Source organism: Tasmannia lanceolata, unplaced genomic scaffold, assembly GCF_043159265.1.
Source record: "Tasmannia lanceolata isolate RefF3 unplaced genomic scaffold, GAP_Taslan_0.1 ptg000002l, whole genome shotgun sequence".
NCBI classification, from domain to species: domain Eukaryota; kingdom Viridiplantae; phylum Streptophyta; class Magnoliopsida; order Canellales; family Winteraceae; genus Tasmannia; species Tasmannia lanceolata.
Genome location: NW_027518679.1, coordinates 48,252,570 through 48,274,105, shown reverse-complemented (window position 1 = coordinate 48,274,105; position 21,536 = coordinate 48,252,570). Strand labels below are relative to the sequence as shown.

Sequence of the window (21,536 nt, the reverse complement as noted above, 5' to 3'; positions counted from 1 at the left end):
TAGGTTTATTGTCCTCTCCATGTCAATTTTCGTCCCAATTAATAGACTAAAATTACTAAACTTTCCCCATAAGTTATTTAAGATAAATGACAAATCTGTCCTTCTTTGCAGTAATTAACAACACACTCTTCTTCTAGATACTAAAACCATAGAAAAAATGATCTGTTTCACACCAAATTTGAACTATAGGTAGTTGACTTGATGATAATCGTCCACACCATGTTTCAACTCATATGCTCTAATGTGGGGCTCATAGTACTTATCTGAAGTTAGGCTGGATTTTAGGACTCCATACGCAAATCATCCCTTGTTTCATGTTGCCTTGATTTTATTCTTCTTATTTGATTTCTTTGCACATGATATTATATTTTCAATATTTCCTCCTCATTGGGTTGTTCTTGTCCTTGAGTTCAAGACTTCAAATACCCCCAACTTCTTTGGTGCTATTTCATGTAACTCTTCCATCGAAACCCATGCCTCTACTATATTTGTGTCAGCCCATGCCACCACCATTTAAAAACTCCCCAATTCAACTTCATTTAAACATGGTGAGTTCTCGTGTCTGAGTTTTGACATACCAAGTTTATAAAAAACTCCTTTGACTCAGTCCAAGTTAATGAAAAGTTGATCACATCAACCATGCATTTGTCAAGGATACCTCTAGTAATTTCTTGGCCTATGATGTCTTAAAAGGGAAATGGGTCTTTTACATTAAAGGTGTTGTCTATGCCCAAGTGCCAAGGTAGCTCGATCTTACGAGTATTTTCATTGATTCGCCTAAGCACCTCACATGGTCTCATATGATGATCCACCAACTTAGGGGTGGGTGATTTTTAACCTTCACCATAAGAATGCCGCTCTCTTCAAATACTTGTAGATGACGATGAATATTCACTTTGGCCTTATATGTTGAGTCCATGTTTTCAATCTTTTCACAGATTTAAAAAAAAATAAAAAAATACGGACTTCCTTTTGGGAAAAAAATATCATGAAAAAAGAAATTTGGAAAAAATTTCTGTGAAAATTGAATTTACCAAACTCTAAGAAATTGGAAAAAATTCCAGGGAAAATGAATATGCCAAACTCTAAGAAATTTATTTTCAATGGAAAAATTCTGAAAAGCTTTTCCCCTTTCCAAAGAGCCCCTTAGTGTATTAACATTTAGTAGATAAGTAGATCTGTCCTTTCTTTTTGTTTTCCCTCCTTTCATATTTTTGTTGTTCCTTTTTAGCTAAATTGCTTATTTGCTTCTTTCTGATTTATCACTTTTGTAGTTTAAGTAGATATTGTGCTCTGACTTGGGTACTTAAGTAGTTAATTACATGTTTTAATTATAATTTCTCTGGCATTTGCTTATTTATTGCTTGTCTCCCTCTTTAAAACATCTACACAGGTATAAGGGAGGACCATCATTACCTAGAAAGCTGATTTCCCAGGGTTTTCATCACAAGGGTTTTAGTGTAGAAGTTTACCCCCTATGTCTTCAACTAATTGATGCTAAAGACAATACCCAGTCAATTATCCGTATCAGTAAAAGGGTACTTTCTATCTTCTTTTGTGCATTTCAACCATTGCCTAGTTAGACGTAAGAAATTGGCGAGGAAACATGGTATCCTGGACCTTAGAACCGAGCGGGGATTTCTTGTGCAAACTTTTTCTACTATGTAAATTTGCATTAAAAGTTAAGAATATATTGGTTAACTTCGTGGCTTTGCAATGCTAATAGAGTGTCTACGCATTATTTCACAATGTAGTGTTCCCATAGCAGTGATTTTCCTTTGGTTCAATTGTTTTGTTTATTGCTCTTTCCTTTTTATTTTGAACTTGCGACTTTACATTTCTTTGTTATTTAGTGTAAATAGGAGCCCAAAGTTCCTCAATAAAGATGTGTCTGCATATGCTCTTGAGTTGATGACCATTATAAAATATAACTCAATGTGACAAGCTGCAATGAGGAATTTGGTTTTAAATACAGTTTATTTAGTACAAAATTCCCACCTATCTACATTTACTTCAGGATATGTTTTTTCTTTGTTGGTCCATTTACTCTCGAGTGTCTACATTTTTCTTCAATTTTGTCTAGCGGTGCCATTTAAGATTTTGTTTTTTCATATTGTAGTTTTCTCACTCAAAAGCTTACAAAAGTCAATTGAATCAATCAACTACTTCAAAGCTTGAGCCTCGAGCCTCAAAGCCTCACACCTTCAAATCAAAGTCTTTTGAGTTTCTAGACATTTCTTCTCACCAAAAAGGTTCAGAAACTCTAGGTTCCCATGTCTTATTGTTCTACCAGTCTTCTACTTAGCGTGCTTCTCTCGCTTCAGAATATTGTAATCTCCATATGCTTCTTGTTGTAGACTGCCTTATTTTTTGCCTGTTGCTGCCTTTCTTGCTCTTGCACTACTCATGCTTCCTGCTGCTTTTGTTAATCATAAGAAAACTATTGGCAATATTTTCTAAACATCATGATTTTTGTGATATTTGGTAAAATGAAAAAGAACCCAAATTGCTAAAAAATACAGTTTGGGGCTTTAATAATTAATGCTCCATAATTTTACAATCTTTTATATCTTATTGCTTAGACCAGGAACCAACATTGTTCCTTTGTTGGTAATTTATACTCTTATTTCTAATACTTAATACGAAAATCCAATGATATAACATATAAGAGAGTACGATACCTTCTTAGGATACAAAAATCCAATGATATAACATATAAGAGAGTACGGTACTTTCTTAGGAAACATTGTATAGAGTACATACAAGTGAACAATAATGTTGCATAGGAAATGTTCTTTAGTCTCTTCATGGGAAATCGTTGTTGTGGTCGCAACCATAGTTATCAAACTCTTACGAATCGTATGAGTCAACTCCCTAGTCGAGTCAAGTCGTAGGGAGGCGTCACATGGGTGACTCGCAGATTGTCAAACTCTTACGAGTTGTATGAGTCAACTCTCGAGTCGAGTCACTGGCTTTCGAGGTGAGTCGCATGGGTGACTCGCATCTGTTGAAGACTCGTCCGAGTTGTCTGGTGACTCAAACGACTCGCTGGGAGTTGACTCAAAAAAATAAGACTCTTACGAGTCGACTCGAGTTGGTGGGCCTGGGCTTTCTTGTTTTGATGGTTGAAAACCTGGAAGTTGAAACCTAGGAGTTAAATATTTTTGATCATGCAAGTTACAAGCATATAGTTATTTATGTTTTTGGCTTAGTGCTTTATCTATGTGCTATTGGGTTATATTTTTTACATGCTTCATCTTTTGATATGTAATTATATTTTTTTTTCAACTAAATTTCTTTTCTTGTTAAAAACTCTTACCAGTCACGAGTTGAGTTGAGTCACGAGTCATAAAATTAAGAAATCGAGTCACGAGTTGACAACTACGGTCGCGATAACCATGGACTCTACCGTGGCAGTGGCAGTGACACTAGACTCTTGTCTTGCCTAGCTTGCCAGATAGACATGTATAAAACTTGGTGCCCCGGAAAGGTGGGTAGGGCAAGGACAAAGAGTTGGAAGAGGGAAGTGCCAAGTGGCTTGGGGGATGGGGGGATGGACAATAATTATCTGATGAGTAATAATCTCTAATACCTTGTATAAAATGCAGCCACCAGCAATATTAATTATTAGAGCCCTGACTGCACTTTTTAAATTGTTTTAATTTTTGGCATTCACTTAGTTTTTCAATTAGAAAATAAAAGGCAGTAATATCTCCTCCACCTCCCCCAACCCCAACCACATTTGTGATGCTTATGGTTTTGCTTTAAATTCATAATGTACTAATAATTTTAGGGCATTTCCAGCCCTATGCACTCTTTCCTTTCCCTCTATTTCTCCTTCTACACTTTGAATTCGTTATAGTTTTGTCCACTTTGTGTTTTAATCCATTTTTCTTTTTTCCCTCTTCTCTTCATCTACAATGAACTCTTTCTCTCCACTTCCCACTATTTTCTATGTTCTCCTAACTTGTACTATCAAAATTTCCCATGAAAATTTTATATTTTGGAAAGGTAAAATCCTCTCTATTTTATGTGCCGAAGGGATCCTTGATCGACTCGAGGGTGTACCTATACCACCAGATGAACTGATAAATATAGAAAAGGCAGACAAGAACATTGAGGGAGAATCCTGTGATATTTGATTTGAGAGAACTAGCACATCTTGTTGCTAACGTAATCCCGAATGTGGTTCTTGGTATCCCAAGAATCAGCTTATCATCACATGGATTAAATCGACCCTTCTCCTCTGGTTCTGACTCAAGTACTTGATGTAACTTCAACTTGAGACTTGTGGAGAGCTTTACATGATTTCTACTTGGAACAGTCAAAATCCGGCGTTATGCTGTTGCAAATTCAACTTCTGGTGTACACTTGGTTCACTTACATGATGCATCCACATTAAATGATGCTTGAGCTAGTTAATACTTCCTATTCACCCCATTGATCACAAAATATACAAAAATATAGTTCCTCTTTAGTTCCCGATCTTGTTATTTTGCCAACCTCCATGCAAAGTTCAGCTAAATTGCACCTCAAGAAGTAGAAAACACTCCAAAAATAAAAAATGGGAGGTAAAAACAGTTTGAATGGAGGTAGTTGGTTCAAGTCAAATTTGTGGTTCCTCTTTGTGGCAACTACAAGGTTGTGGGTACTAGACCTCTATGTGGAAAGGAGAAAAACCTACAAAATTAGGGATTTCTACAAAACGTTCAAAGGTGTGCTCAATCGCAACCAACACCACCAATAGCTTTGTTTCAATGATAGAAATCTACTGAAAGTGGCAGCTCTTAATTCCTTTAAACGGTTGGAAGGAAAGGAAGAAAACAAAAACTTGAGAAAAACTTTGAAAGGGGTAAATTTTTTCAAAATCACCTTCCCACCCACTTGACTTAAACATTAAAAGAGATTTAAGTTAAAAAACAAAGAAAAAACATAAAAAATTCATTTTTCAGACTTTTCTTACCTTAAGTTACTGTCATCCCAAAAGGTATAAGCCTTTTAGTATCATACACAAGGTTTTATCCTTTCAGGTTTCAGTTTTGGGATGTATTTCGGCCGTGATGAAAATAGAAACCTGTTGGTTTTGGATGAAATTTTTTGTGTAAATCCTACAAAATCACGAAGACGTATTAAAAAAAAACATATTCAAATGATGGGCATTTAATATGAAACTTAAATTTCATGAACTGCAGCACACATCAAAAGTAAAAACTCATCTTCTAAGCAAAAAACCACCCATAATGGTTTAAAAACATCGAATTTCCAAAGCCCCGGAGAAGAAATATGGGTGCGGGATTGGTTCTGCTTATCTTGTGCTTACTGTAACTTTAAATGGCGGAGTTGTTGTCGATGATGTAAGCAGAAAAAACGGGATCACCTATCTGGAGTTACCCCATCTCCAAAGGAGGGTTCGTGGAAAGCAAGAAACAAGGCGAAATCAATCAGAAGGCCTAGAGACTGGGGTTGCTCATCTTGCGACTATCTTAATTTCAGATCGCGGGGCAGATGTCGAAGGTGCCATTTGGATAGAAAGAAAGGCACTTCAACCCTTGACGCCAAACACACCACTTCGGAAGCCCCCTTGGTAAGTAAGGAAGATGACTGCTAGCCAGACTCTGGGACGATCTCCTCATCGGTCGAGGGTGGCTCTCCGCTCTTATCTATTTTGGGTAAGGAGGTGGAAATAAGGTTCGATACCCTAAAAGCCTGCTTGATAGTAAGGAGGAAAGAGACTTCCGGGACCCTTAATGATCTTTGGCTGTGGGCTAAAGGAGTTTGGGATACCCCCTCCCTTCCTTGTCCGCGTATTCGATCAAAGGACGAAGTTTTGTTTATGTTTGATTCAGAAGAGGAGGCTGTAGAGACCCTGGCTAAAGGTATCGAGGTATGGGGTAGTCAACTGCACTCTTTATCCACTTGGAGCTGTGAATATGTTCAAGGCACGAAAGCTTTCTGGGTTAACTTCTATGGCATCCCTCTTCACGTCTGGGCCACCTCAACGGTTGAAGCCCTAGGAAATATATTTGGCCGAGTTCTGGAGGTAAAAATGGAAGAGAGCCATAACCAATGCATGAGCTTTGTGTCTGCTAAAATTCTTACTCCATGGTGGAAGTTACCCCCTTCCCTTATCCAAATTCAGATGTCGAGCCAGTATTTCACAGTCAGAATTGAAGTCTAGAAATCACAGCTGGGCTCCGATTCTGCTCCTTCTGAGCAAGGCCATTGTTCGGGGCTACCACCGTCCCCGGGGAAGGAAATTCCAATTTTGGAAAGGCAGCCATCGGCTATGGTGATGGGGCCTTCCCTGCAATCTTTGGATAATCAGGGAAGGAGAGTAGTTGATCCCCTCGGGGTCCGCTCCTTTGAATTCAAATTTCAAATTTCACTACTCAGCTGTAGTGTCAGGAAATATGCAGGAAGAATTTCATCCCCTCGTTCTGGTCCCTCCTGTGACTGATGGAGATGCCTTGGGATCATCAAACACTCAACTTGTACAAGATCGCCCTTCACCCACTGTACCGGATCCCACTAAGGAAGGTTTCAGGTTGAAGGGTCCTAATCATTCACCCAGGCGTGCTAGGAGTGCTAGCTTTGCACGCCTGTTGACTCGGAAGGACAGGCTTGCGAAATCAAGGAAAGGTTTGGGAGTTTCTAAATCTGGGATTTTTGGGCTATCTTCTTCTAGGATATCTTTTGGGTCAGAGGCCAGACCTAGAAAGCTGAAATCTAGCTTTGTATGGAAGCAAAGATCTAAAGCGGAAGGGCCCGACCATCATAGGGGGTACCCCCGAGGAAAACTATCTATGAAATTTATAGATGCTTCCAATAAAGTTCCTTTCGAAGGGCTGAAGAATAAAAAGAAAAATAATGCTGCGACCCTTGTGAATTTTGGATAGGTTTTTCAACTCCTGAAGGTATGTGTTGCTTGTGGATGAAGACTATTTGGGATCCCCCCAGCCCCTGGATGACGGTGCTTGGGATCGGGGAAGGCTTCGAGGAAGATACATCTACTATTTACTGACCCTGCCATTGGCAATGTCGAGATGTTTTTTTATGAAGGAATGATCATTTTTATTTAAAGAAAGGAAGGACAAGGATTCCCATTTTGGGATAAGCATTTAAGGCAATTTTAAATTTTAAATTCAAGTATTCATCTCTTGAAAGTTTTCTACATCATGGGAAGTCGAAAAGGCTTCCTCCAGTTGGGATGGATGTTCATGAGTAATTCAGCACATTAATGCCCATTTATGGCAGGAAGAGTTTCTTGTACGCCAAAAAGATTGTGCGTATGGACACTTGGCCCTTGGTCAGAGGTCCCTTGGTGGCGGTGATATACAAAAGAAGGAATTTTCGTCTCTTTGATTTCCTTGTAATCAGTAAGAGTAGAGGAAAAGAAAACACTCGAGAAAACCAGATGGAAAACTTGAACGATACCTCCTTATTCCGGTCCTCTTCCTCGAGCACTATGATGGCGGGTCGGAAGAGGAAGCGTACTATGGAGTTAATTGAGATAGAGGAAACATTGAGCAGGGTAAAGGCGATGGTTTACAATGAAGAGTTGGCTTCTAAATCAGTGCCAACGCCGAGAGAAGTCATTAGAGACTTCTTGAAGAGACAGTGGAAGCTCTTCAAAGAGGCGGCCAATAGGAGGCCGGAAATATTTTTTAGTGTAATTGGGTCGCATAATGTTAAAGAAACCCACTCACCGATGCATAAGCACCCCTTCTTTACCAAGGTCTTAGAGGATGAAAAGACCTTGAGGCGTTCATGATGGGAAGAAGATAGGGAGCAGGGAATTAAGAAACTGGAGGCTATGATTAAATAGAAAAGAGCAGCTGAAATAATTGACCCAAATGTTGAGGAAGCCCCTGCTATTAATCTCAACGAGGAAGTTTTTGCATTTGAGATGGAAAGACTTTTGTCGGATTTACAAAAATGCTCATCTTAAGGAGAGCATCATGAAGTTCGATAGTAGGATGTACAGGCTTAGGTAAGTACTCATCAGGATGCTGGAAGGTTTGTCTTTAGAAGCCTTGGATTGGAGGTATTTTTTTTTTTTTTTTTGGATGATGATAGGTTTAGAATGAGCTTACCCTCATGGAGGAATGTTGCTGAAGTGGCCTGAGGAGTTTTTTGGATTAGGGCAGATTGGTGATCCACTGGATCCCAAAAATTGTAAATCACAAAGGGACTCCTGGTCCCTAACTTCTGTAATTCCCTTATCAGTTATAATATATATGTCATTTTTCAAAAAAAAAAAAACAAACATCGAACACCTGGTGACATGCGTTTGTCGTATATGTATGATAATTCAACATATGCCACATTTCACAAGTAAGGGCGGCCCAGTGCACGAGGCTCCCGCCATTGCTCGGTCTGGGGAGGTCTAGATGTACGCAGCCTTACCCCTTGCTTTGCAGAGAGCCCTGCTTTCCCGTGACTCGAACCCCTGACCACCAGGTCACAATGGACCAACCTTGCCACATTTCACAAGTAGTTCATTAAAATATTTATACATAATACATACATCACATTTCACTTGCAATTCAAATAATTATAATTTTGCAATGCATATTGGTGTAGTATACCACCAATACACTCATGACTTTTGTTTCAGTATGTGTTTTGGTTTCACTATGCATTTCAGTAGGGATAAAAGGGAAAATATTTCGTTCATTTCGTGTGGTTTTCACTCATCCAAGAATGCAACTTAAGGTGTTTTGAGTGCGCCTCGCCTCGACTCCTCAAACGCCTCTAAAAACACTGATCAAGGGTATGCTGTTCATTTTTGCCAAACTATATATATATATATATATATATATATATATATATATATATATATATATATATATGGAGAGAGAGAGAGAGAGAAGGGTTCCTGCAAACGTGTGCAGGTAAGTTACCTGCACACGTGGAATCAAAACCATTCATTTGGAAGGCCCTTCCATGGATAGGGTGTGGCACAAAAATCAGCCCCATTGGATCATCCTAACCCAATCAAAGGTCGGGGGGAAAATGGACAGACACTGTGTGTCCATGTTTCTGCCCATTTTTCCCCTCCACAAATGGCAGGGTTAGGAAGATCCAATGGGGCTGATTTTTGGGCCACACCCTATCCATGGAAGGGCTTTCCAAGTGAATGCTTTGGACCTCAAAAAAATGTAAGCCCCCACCCTTTTTTCTGCACTCATGTGCAGGTAAGGTTATCTGCATACGTGTGCAGGAACCCTTTCCTCACACACACACACACACACACACACACTAGTAATAAACCCTGTGCGATGCACAGGACAACGAAGAAAAAAGTCAATGATTAATTAAAAGATGTATTAAAACTATTGAGAATAGAGAAATTAAATAATTGATAACATTGCATATTGATTAAGATATTATGAAGTAGAGAAATAAACAAATATTTGACGAACCATTTTTGTTTTAGCATGTTAGTTTTGATAAACTAAAGAGAAAATGGCATGAAGCACAATTAAGTGCGTTGAGCAATAATTTTTGGTTAACCTGGTCTGAAATCATTAGCACCAAAAATTATGAATGCACATTGTGCTCATGACCAAACAAAGAGTACAGATAAAATGACTATTTTTAAAGTTGTATGTTCGATGGGAATGGTTTATTTTGAGTCAGTCGTCACAAAATAAAATTAACATTAAACCAAACAGATCAATGCTAAGAACTATAAATTTAAAAAGGAAAAGAATTATTAGAATTGTAACTCCTTTTCAAGAATCACCAAAAACTAATAGATCATGTAATTCGAAACAAAATGGTGCACGTCAAGCTCCATAATAGAGGCATGAGATGAAGATTATATGAAGAACAACATCATAAATAATGTAGTTTGGAATGTAATTCCAACAAGCTGATTGATTCAGTAACAGAAAACTATTTAAAATAAAGAATAATATAAAAAAGATAGATATGCATGTATTAGAATACCCAAATCAATACAATACATGTAGATTGTTTTTCTTTATATACACATTCATTAGAACAACTGATGTGCTTCTGATGTTTCTCTTTCTCTATTGTCTTTCTTGTCTCTTCGACTCGTTCCACTTTTCTAAGTCTTTCAACTATTTTTTGCTTTGAACTCAAATCAGCTCTCAAAATCCAAAACAAATAGTATCTTCTGAGCAAATAAAATTTGGGATTTAGACTTTGTATTCTTGTACTCTAGAATACCCAGTAAACATCGGGCAACATAAACAACCTTCCCACATATGAATCAAAAGTGCTATGTACGAACTCATGAGACCGGAACCCTGATTTTATGATATAGGAATAAATCTGGTGGCCTTCTTTCAGTGCTTGAAAATAGCCTTTCAACTATCTTTTCTTTGGTCTCTTGATCGTTTCTCAAAATCCAGAAACAAATAGTGTCTTCTGAGCAAATAAAAGTTGGGGTGTAGCCTTTGCATTCTTGTATTCTAGAATACCCGGCAAACATCGAATTGCAGGTGATAACATCCCTATTGAGCATTTCGTTGAACACACCCAATGGGCTATACAAACAGCCTTCCCACATATGAATCAAATGTGCTATGGACAAACTCATGAGTCTGGAACCCGGATTTTAAGATATGGGCATGAATCCGGTGGCCTTCTTTCAATGATTGAAATCTGTAACAGGACTTCAAATCAAGGGTAAGTATATATGTAGGGGTCGACCGAATCCTCTAGTATTTGCTTGAAAACTAAGATGGGTTCCAAGGGCCATTTCATCTAACACCCGACAGTCAACATCAACCGCCTTTCTGCAACTGGTATGAAAAGAATAGAATGGCAAACCCCGAGTAAAACAAGAAAATGTTGAGATGGGAAATCAACATTGCATTCTTTATTTGGTTGACTGCTTGGCAGGAAATGAGTTGATTCAAACCAAGGTTGCCAGAGCGGGAATCGAAAGCGGGAATCGAAGGCTCCCAGGGAAGAATCCTGCTCAAGGTTGCCAGAGCGGGAATCGAAAGCGGGAATCGAAGGCTCCCATGGAAGAATCCTGCTTCCTTGATTCAAACGATACAAACATAGAGAAGAGATGCAAATATCAATGGTGCTGGACTCGGGAACAGAAAATGCTATTATATGGCTTCAAAAGGAACATGCTCATCCCAAAGAAACACTCAGCAAGATTTTATTAGCGCAGAATAGTTAGGAATTTGATGTTGCTTTGGGACTGTAATTTCAATCCATCTTTCAAACACATCAATAACATAAAAAAAACACCCACCATTAGAAATCAAGGGAACAACCTCCACTAACCACCCACGAAAAACCTAAACTAACAATTATAAGAAATAATACTTACAGAACAATCAACAAACAAAAACAGCAATCCAGAAGAAGCTATATCTAAAACACTGTTGGAACAAAATTTAACCAACTAACAAAAGAGCAACTTGACAATCTTTCATCCCCTATAACACCGGGATAACTAACACTTGCCTAAGTCATGACCCATCTGAATAACATTTTCACACACCACTGCAACCAGTCAACCGGATTAGGTTAAAAATCCTATTCCAATGAAAAAAAGACTGCACTTATGACCTATGACCTCCTTTAGACAAAAGGTAACCTTAAAAACTTCACATCTAAGGCACATAAAATTATCGTGGTGTTTATAGTATTTGAGAAATATTCAAAATTGAAGGGCTAGGAATTTTCAGTTCGTCAAACGGTTGGTGAGGAAAGGGATTTGTTGCTTCTTTTCATGTTGGACAAAAGCACGGGAAGAAAAAGTAGAGGAAAATAACAGGAGATTGCATAACACATCCAACCTCCAAAAGACGAACATTACAATCCCAATCCACCTAAAAGCTGGAAATTATTCTAAACTCTATAAATGGCTATAATCCAATTAATCAACCCTAAAAATACAACTCCCGAAGGAAATCAAATCCCTAAATAACGGAAATGGAAAAGGATGAAGCATGCAGATATAGCTGAAATGAAAGCAGTAGCATAAGGCATTTGTCGCTGAGAAGAAGAAAGGACCTAACCCACTCTCCTGAGTCTGTAATCAAATACCGACATAAAAAATTAATGTACTTACCCAAAAAAAGAGAGAGAACAAAAATCTAAAAATTATGGGATACGAAGTTTTCAAGATCAAAATTCTACAACTCAAGATCCAAAAATCAAGACATACATCGAAAAATTGAAGCAAGAAGAAAAAGAAATAGAAGAACTCCCTTGAATTTAATGGCTCTCTGCGAAGGAACTTTCGAAGGCAGGAGGAGAGGGTTGCAGAGGAAGGAGGGTAGTGTTGAAAAACTCTGAATCAAAACATTTCACAGTGGTACATTAGAATGTATACTTCTTTTGGGCATTTCATCTAACAATAGCCACACGTTCTCCAACAGTCCAAATTTCATATGGTTTCAAGAAGCAAATAATATACTTGTTGGATTAAAAGTCATACGGTTTCAAGAAAGCATGGACATTTATCCAAGAGGAACAGAAAGACTCAAAGACAACCAGAAACATAATGATTCAACAACCCATGAAATCACAACCCAATATTCAAAATCAGACCATTCTACAATTAAACGTAGAATCCAATAAAACCCATGTATTTTTTTCTGAACGGAGAGAACAATATTTCCCATCTCCCATTCAGCAAAGAAAAAAGTGTAGCTTTAGCTTCCCCCCCTATCTCCCTTTACTTGTGTAATACCCTTGAATGGAAACCCTCAGACCCTCACTTGTCTCCATCACTATCTTCACATTTCCACTATATTTCATGGACCAGAGGAGTACAGATTTCCACATTTCATGTCCTCTACTTTCATATAGCCATAAAATATGTGTGTGTGTGTGTGTGTGTGTGTGTGTGTGAGAGAGAGAGAGAGAGAGAGAGAGAGAGAGAGAGAGAGAGAGAGAGAGAGAGAGAGAGAGAGAGCATAAGTGAAAATCCTTGATTCACCTTCCATATAAATCTAAAATGTAACTGACAAAAAATGGAAAGAAACCAAAAGGAATTTACCAATTTTTTAGCTCCTCTCCAAGAAATGCTCGAAACTCTCCTGCAATTTCTAGTGATTTGCATGCCAACCTGACCTCTGCATGACAGATGCAATTGTATAACAAAATTCTGAAATAAAACCAAGTTGAAGCCGAAAAAATCCAAAATTTTTTAGAGAAAAAATTACAAATACATGGAAAGTAAAGATGGATTGCTGAAATAAAACCAATGCAAAAATCCAAAAGTTCCGAGAGAAAAAAATACAACTACATGGAAAAAAAAAGAAGGTAACAGATCACGAAACCCTAAATCTGGGAACCACAAATCAAATTGCTTCAAATAAGAAACTGAAACCCTAACAGAACCGATCTACAATCTACATTACAAGTTGTCTTTTTACTTACCCAAGAAAAACAGAAACCCTAACTTTGAAACGAAATCGAATGTAAAAGGCAGACAATGATAGAAGCAGGGGAAGGGTTGGGTGGTCTTCTTAGACTGTCGTGGTGGACTTTTAGGGCTCTCTGGGCATTGAAGAGAGAAGAAGAGTTAAGAGAGTTACTTTTAGAGAGAGAAAGAGGGCGGTTCCGTAGAGAGGGGGGTACGATTGAAATTATGTAGTCTAAAAGGGTGTATTTGATGACGTGCTTTTTTTGACATGGGTAAAGTTAATGTGTTAAATTCACATAATTTACAAAGAAATGAAAAAAATCATTCATTTTCTCTTCTGCTATATATAAAGCAACTAAAGTTGACGTGTTAAATTCACATAATTTACAAAGAAATGAAAAAAAAATCATTCCTTTTCTCTTCTGCTATATATATATATATATATATATATATATAGAGAGAGAGAGAGAGAGAGAGAGAGAGGAAAGGGTTCCTGCACACGAGTGCAGAAACAGGGTGGGGGCCCACATTTTTTGGGGGTCCAAAGCATTCACTTAGAAGGCCCTTCCCCCTTCCATGGATAGGGTGTGGCCCAAAAAGGGTTCCTGCACACTCGTGTGCAGGTAACTTACATGCACATGTTTGCAGGAACCCTTTTCTCATATATATAACTTGTAACTTGTTTTTCACCATTAAAAAAAAAAAACTTGAAACTTGTTTTTCTTGATAATGACTAGTTTTGACTCCCATTTGTGTCTCCATTATCATCTATTTCTTTGAGTTCATTACATTCAATATAGTTTTTACTATAGTAGCCGGAAAATCTTTGGGTGTGTGGGAAACTCGTTTCCCCTAAAACACATTTCGGAAACGTTTATGAAACGTGATAAAAAAAATTGGGGAAACATTTCTGAAACTCATGGGAAACATATGGAATGCACATGAGAAACATATGGGAAACTTATGTGAAACATGTGTGAAACATGTGTGAAACATGTGAGAGGCATATGAGAAATGCGCGGAAAAATTATGCAAAACATGTGTGAAACACGTGAGAGGCGTATGGGAAATGCGCGGAAAACTTATGTGAAACATGTGTGAAACACATGAGTGACATATGGGAAATGAGTGGAAAACTTATGTGAAACATGGGTGAAACTGACGAAAATTGTTTTGCAAAATACATACTAAAAAATTGTGGAATAGGTATTAAAAAGGAAATCAATAGCATATAATGTAATGAAAATACATATAAGTAGAAAAATATGCTAAAAATAAAATAAATAAAGATCATACATAAATCATCTATGTATGCCTCTAACTTAAACAAAAATTATGGAAAAAATTCTAAATGTATTTATTTATGTTTAAAATCCCGTAGAAACTTGCAATTAACAAAATTTAAATCTACAAAAACATATATTTCATGTTTCCCTTGTGTTTCCTCGTTTCTCATTTACCCTCCATTTTTCCTCCATGTCGCCCGTTTCCGTTTCACGTTCCACTTCTTGAATTTGTTTCACAACCTGGTAAATATATTTTTTTTACACATCGCTTAAGTGATAGTGGGTACCATTTGTGTTTCCATACTACGTTTAAACCATTGTTTTTCAATGCTTGTAAGGCGAGGCATTTTTTCTCTTATGCAAGAGGGAAAATAAAAAATAAAAAATAAAAAATTAAGAAAATACCTAAAAAACTGAAAAAATATATGCTTCTTTTCTAACTTGATATTATCATCCAACCATCAGTACACTAACAGAATAAAGCATCACTATGAAGTCCATTATCCAACTATCATTACTAACTTACCAACAAAATAATACATAGTAGGGAGCTTACCAACAAGTTTACATTAAATTCCCAATATTCCACATACAAAAACACAAATAATCAAATTCATTGTCACAATTTGCCACAGCTCTCTTTGTAGATATCCCTGCAAAATCTTTCTTGTCGCCAATATCTTACACCTTAAGAGACCAAAAGTACTCCAATAAACCCAAATATTTGTGAAAAATGCCTTTTGAATGGAGGTAGAGAGGAAAGAACCCATTACATTAGGAATTTCTACTCACTATTTGCAGTAGTCCTCAATCACAAACATATCCACCACAAATAGCTTCACTTTGATGATAGAAATCCACAGAAAGCGACAAATTTTAATTTTGTTTAACAGTTCCAGAGAAAATCACGAAAACAATATCTAGGAAATCCCTTGAATCTCAAAATTCTCTAAAATCATCGAATCTATGATTTTTTATCACTCCTGTGAACTAAACATAAATATTAGAAAGAATTTAAGGGGAAAAAAAAAGGTAGTTCCAGGTCGTAAAAGTGATGCACTGTTGATATCCACCTGTGAGGCTTATGCCTTTCATTGGAGGCGTACACCTTGAGTGAAAGGCAGATGCCTTGGTGCATGATTTTACGTTTTTCCCTCTTTCCTGTGCGTCTTTACAGTGTTACGTTTTTCCCTGTGTGCCTTGCAACGTTTTTGGTGTGCCTCGACTTGAGGCGCGCCTGAAGACTTATTTATTGGACGTCTTTGAAATTACTGGTTTAAATATATAATATGGGGACTAGTTTTTTTTTTTTTCAATTTCTTCTTTTTAGTCTATAAGTCAGTTCAGGCTGAACTAAATCACTTCCGTGCATTTCCAATTGTGTGAACCAACTTAGCTACTTGGACAGACACCTCTTGTTTAATTGAGCACTCTGTCGATGCATATTTTTTGCCGTGTAACATAAGAACTTGGCAACTTGGACACTAACACACAAATTTAGTTGCAGAAGTACAATAATCCTCACTAGAGGGGTGCTCCTTGCCTCTCAGTGACATGGGCTTATAAATGTGTTGAAAATAAATAAAAAATCATTTTTTCTCACAAGTGGGTAATAGAAATACATTTTTCTATGTATAGCTTTTGTAGGATTGTCTCCAAAACATTGACCAACCTTCCAAAAAATTTGGGGTCCTTGCATAAAGTTTCTACCAGTATGCATGTTACCTAGTCACAACCATGGTTTTAAATTTCGGCCGAAATCCGAAATTTCTTGCCGAAATTTCAGATTTTGGCTGGGACCGAAACCGAAATTTATACCGAAGAAGACGAAACCGAAACCGCTGAAACCGAAACCGAAATTTCAACCCTCGTCCAATTGAAGTATCCAAGCAGCATAGGAAGGAGCATCATGGATGCCACTGGAGGTTTGTTACTCCATAAGAAATTGTTGATATATTGTGTCCTGATCTAAATGTGTCCTGCAACTAAATCTAAATGTATTGATGAGTGTTGCATCAGGAGTTATTGACCTATCTGTGCATGCCCATTTCTGAAAAGAAATATTGAACCGGCTTGATGCTATGCACTTGACGAGAGGTTTCATTATGCAGTTATGTGACAATTAATTCAAGTCTGAGATTAAATCTCTGAACCCGATTAGTCAAGACTTGTTTATTTATATTTAAGTATACTCTTTGGAAACTTTCGTTTTTATTTCTCGAGTTTCGTAATGTTTTCTCCATAGATTTTTTTAGTTAAACTGGGGAAGAACTCATTTGAATGGACACATTTCCCAATGTTCCATTAGAATTTACTGTGCTTACTCTCTATTTTTAACTGTACACATGTTCTGGTTTATGCTGAGCAAGATTGAGAACTTTTTTATTCACATTCAACTCACTAGTCTCTACTTGGCTCAAGTAAAAGCTGAGACACCGTCTTGATTCCTGGCCAAACCTTGGTCGTGAGTTACAAGTTGGCTGAGATTTGGTTTATCTTCTTTTTCCCCTTTTTTATTTTATTTTGTGACCGTTAGTTGATTCTACGTACTCGCTCAATAAGCCTACTTTCAAAATCAAATTGGTAAACAAAATTGTGTACTGCCCTACTAGGGCAAGATAGTGCTCGAATAAATTTGCTAACTGGACTTCAAAGAGAGCTTCAATCCTTTGATTTTTGGCTGACACTCCAAGATGGTATAAGACTTCTTTATATATGTTATTTCATAATAGATGTCACAATTTTGGGCCCCGTGTTTCTTTTATTTGTTTAAATGAGAATTTTGGCATGTTTCAGGTGACATTAAGATGTTAGCTTTTACATGAATTTTCTCTAAATGCCCAAATGACTCAAACATAAGGAAGGATGTTATTGTAAATGATGCAAGTCCTATAAAATAGTGATGCTTATATTACTAAACCTAATTTACCTTTCAGGCTTCTGTACGCGAGCTTTATGATAAAGTGTGCAAGCTTTTCAATCTAGAGGAGGAGGTATGTCCTATGATTTTTAGGCCATTATATTCTTCCTTCAGGGCATTGCTCCATATGATAAGTTTCATTTGTTTATTTATTGACAGGTTCATATTTGGGACTATGTCAATAAGAGGAAACATAAGTTATTGGATAATTTTGACCAGACACTAGAGGATGCTAATTTGATGAATGATCAGCATGTGAGTATTCTGCATAATATGTCTTCCCTCTAGTTTGTGGCTATTAAAAATGACTTTGCTTATAGAATTGATAAAAGTGAGTTGTCCATGTGAGTGATTTTCACTTATCTACAAAATTTGGAGAAGTACTATTCTTCCGTGTCATTTGTAGGCCATGATGCATGTGTTTTCACTATTTTTTTGGCCTTATATGTGTTTCAAAGAAGAGTGATTTATTCCTAGACCGACTTCTGAACATTAAAAACAAGGGAAAATTACATTTACACCCCCTCTAGTTTCTGACACATCCACTTCTACCCCTATAGTTTAAAACAAGGTTCCAAAGCGGGAATCGAAAGCGGGAATCGAAATGGGAATCGAAGGCTCCCAGGGAAGAATCCTGCTAAAGGTTCCCAGAGCGGGAATCGAAAGCGGGAATCGAAGGCTCCCAGGGAAGAATCCTACTTTCTTGGTTTAAAACGTGACAACTACACCCCCTGTAGTTTCAATTTGTGTAAGGTAGGCCCCCTCAGTTGACGGTTCGTCCACAGATTGAAGGGTTAAGATGATCCGATGGAGCTGATTTTTTAGGCACACCCTATCTATGTCAGGGCCCATCAAATGAACGCTTTGGATCATCCAAACAATGTGGGCCCACTGTTTTTTTGGTAGTGTTTGGATTCGGGTATGGGCCCACATTGTTTGGATGATCCAAAGCGTTCATTTGATGGGTCCTGACATAGATAGGGTGTGCCTAAAAAATCAGCTCCATCGGATCATCCTAACCCTTCAATCTGTGGACGAACCGTCAACTGAGGGGGCCTACCTTATACAAATTGAAACTACAGGGGGGTTTAGTTGTCACGTTTTAAACTATAGGGGTAGAAGTGGATGTGTCAGAAACTAGAGGGGGTGTAAATGTAATTTTCCCTAAAAAAAAATACATTTTTCAGCTTTGGCAATGCCTTGTTGGTGGTGTTAAAGTGCATTTGGGTTATCTCGTTGGACAGTTTTTGGCAGATTTTTTTCTTTGTGTACGTTGTGTTATAGAACTCGTATGTGGTTGAAAACTCAGCCATGTCAATTTCGAGAGTGCTATGCTCGACTTAGCTATGTAAACCATGGACTCGGCGGATTCAAGCTAGTCACTAAAGCTAAAAAAAAGAAGATAAATTTCCCCCTTTTGTTAAGCATGTCCTGTCACAAATATTGACGAGTAGCGAGAAATACATGAGATTTTGATTAAATGATAAACATGAATTTATCACGAGAAATTGAATTCTCACAAGAAATTGAATTTCTCACGAATTTCTCACAATTTTATCGCGATAAATTATTGGAGGCTTGGTTTTAAAAAAAATATCTTGATCTTCTCAGTCACTCAAAAATCTCCCAAACATCCTAAAATCTTCAACCTAACCCTAATTTCTGGTTAAAAAGTTTATATATTTTATATTTTAAATAATTTTATTGTTACCGTTTTTTTCCCAATGTAAACCTGAAAAAAAAAAAAAAAAAAACTATCCCCAGATTTTCCCTTGCTGAGAAATTCCTGAGAACGATATTTGTGACATAGAGCATGACCACCTATTTTAGTCATAGTAACATTAAAAGGGGGCATCCATAGTAAATAGAAATGACGAATTTCCTTTAGATTATAGTTTATTTTAAAGTTTACAGCCTTAAGGGCTTATGGGCCATAAAAAATGGAAATAAGAAAAGAAAAGGGTTTTATGGAGTTAGATTTACAAGTTGCCACTTTGGAGATGAAAGAGAGGAGGTTTTCTTAAAAAGGGGGGCAGTGAAAGGGGGGAAGGAAATCCTAGCTGCTGAGATCGAAGGAAGTATGTGGCAATCGCTGCCAAAAAACTGGGTGTCAATTGCTGCCATATCGATGGCTCTGAGTATGCAAATGGTGATGAGTATGGAGAGCTCTGGATTATGAAGGTGAGAGTTGAGAAAACATTGGGGAAAAGCGAAATTTGAGTGAGGAATATGTTTGTGAAGAGCTGCAGGAATCTAGGCATATGAAGGTAAGCATGCTGTATTTGATTTGAAAAATCTATCAAATATCTAGTTTTTGGTTTTCAAATGGGGGAAAATTTGTGCTACTGAGCTGATAACTGCTAATATTCTCTTTCAGAAGTCGAGAATATAATAGTATTTGGATTCATGCTAATTCAGCCGAACTCGGATGGACTTCAAACAGGGTTGACATAGCTGAGTTCTGAGGCAAGCCGATGAGTTTTAAAACATTGGATGTGTATTCTAGTTATGCTTTATTTTTCCAATTGAAAATTTAATGTATTTGCAAATCACAATCATACCTCATAAGAAATGACACATAGGAAATGAGTGATAATTTATAGTAGATGACTAGACACATCCTACATCACTCCCCCTTAGTTGGCTAGGTGCAAGGTTTTAAATTTCGGTTTCAGCCACCACCGTTGGTCGAAATCATGTAAAAATATGATTATGATTTCCTTTTATTTTTTTTAATTTCGACCGAAATGTCTAAAATTTCGGTAGAAAATTTGTAAAAAAGTTCAAGAATGAGGACATTTCGGCGAAATCTTGTAAAGAAACGACTTCATGTGAATTTCGTTTCGGTTTGTGCTAAAATTGAAACGATTCTGCTGAAACGAAACGTTTCGGCCTAAATTTAAATCCATGGCTAGGTGGAAGTCAATCATGTCAAGCTTGTCCTATCTGTTGAACTCCCAAGCAAGGTTTTAAATTTCGGTTTCAGTAGAAATTTCGGCCGAAATCATGTAAAATTAGGTTAAAATTTTCGGTATTTTTAAAATTTTCATGGAAATGTTTAAAATTTCAGTGGAAATCTTAAACATTTCGGTAGAAATTTTGTCAATAAGGGTGAAAAACAAAATTTCCTAATTTCAATGGAATCCTGTAATAATCAGATTCATGGTGAATTTCGTTTTGGCCCAAAATATTTTGGCTGAAATTTCGGATTTCGGCCTAAATTTAAAACTATGCTCCCAAGGGCCTTTGTGAACAGGTCTGCTTGCTGATCTTCATACTTTACATATGTGATATAGTTCTCCTTCTCAACCACCTCTCCCTCCTCTTCGCTATGCCCTCAGAAACTGATAAGCTAACTCTAAGTTTTGTCATTATGAAAAACATCTGTAGAATATATCTAAATTATAACCTGTTCTTAGTGCAAACTTCTTGGGAGTTGAACATTAGCTCTTAGCTTAGCAAGAGTATCGTGAGCCAAATGAGCTTTCACTATCCATTAGCCGTGGCTGTATGATCTAAATGATTAAAACACGAAATAATCTCTGAATTTTTAAAAAGATTGCAATATTTTCATTTATATCATTTAATCTGAAAAAATATCATGAAGATATCGCGATAATTTTACGATATTTTTGTTATATATATATTTTTATAACTTTATCTATTTATATATATTTTAATATTTTATTTTTCTAGTTTTCCCACATGGAAACTTGAGAGTAACAAAAGAAATTTAATTCTCCAGTGGTATACACTTCCTGAGAAATTTCCGAGGCAAATATTTGTGACTGTTAATATGGCTTTCTCTGAGTCTCTGACTGTTTTGTACTTTCAAATCACCAAATTCCACGCAAAGACTGTGCAATATCTTGAAGGTGACCACCAATTAGATCGATAACCTACCCTGCATGTATTATCTGACAAATAGGGTACGCTCCTGAGTGACAGAGGAGCAGGA

The 21,536-nt window shown here is 37.1% G+C and overlaps 1 protein-coding gene across 1 annotated transcript in view; it reads left to right on the top strand.

The window, feature by feature from the left end:
• The window catches only part of LOC143876295 (ubiquitin carboxyl-terminal hydrolase 9-like), a 47,844-nt gene that overhangs the window by 9,227 nt on the left and 17,081 nt on the right, over window positions 1-21,536 (top strand). The window contains exons 3-5 of the mRNA XM_077378036.1: window positions 1,394-1,538; window positions 17,595-17,651; window positions 17,738-17,833. Of these exons, the coding sequence (XP_077234151.1) occupies window positions 1,394-1,538; window positions 17,595-17,651; window positions 17,738-17,833 (298 nt within the window). The remainder of the gene's footprint in view (window positions 1-1,393; window positions 1,539-17,594; window positions 17,652-17,737; window positions 17,834-21,536) is intronic.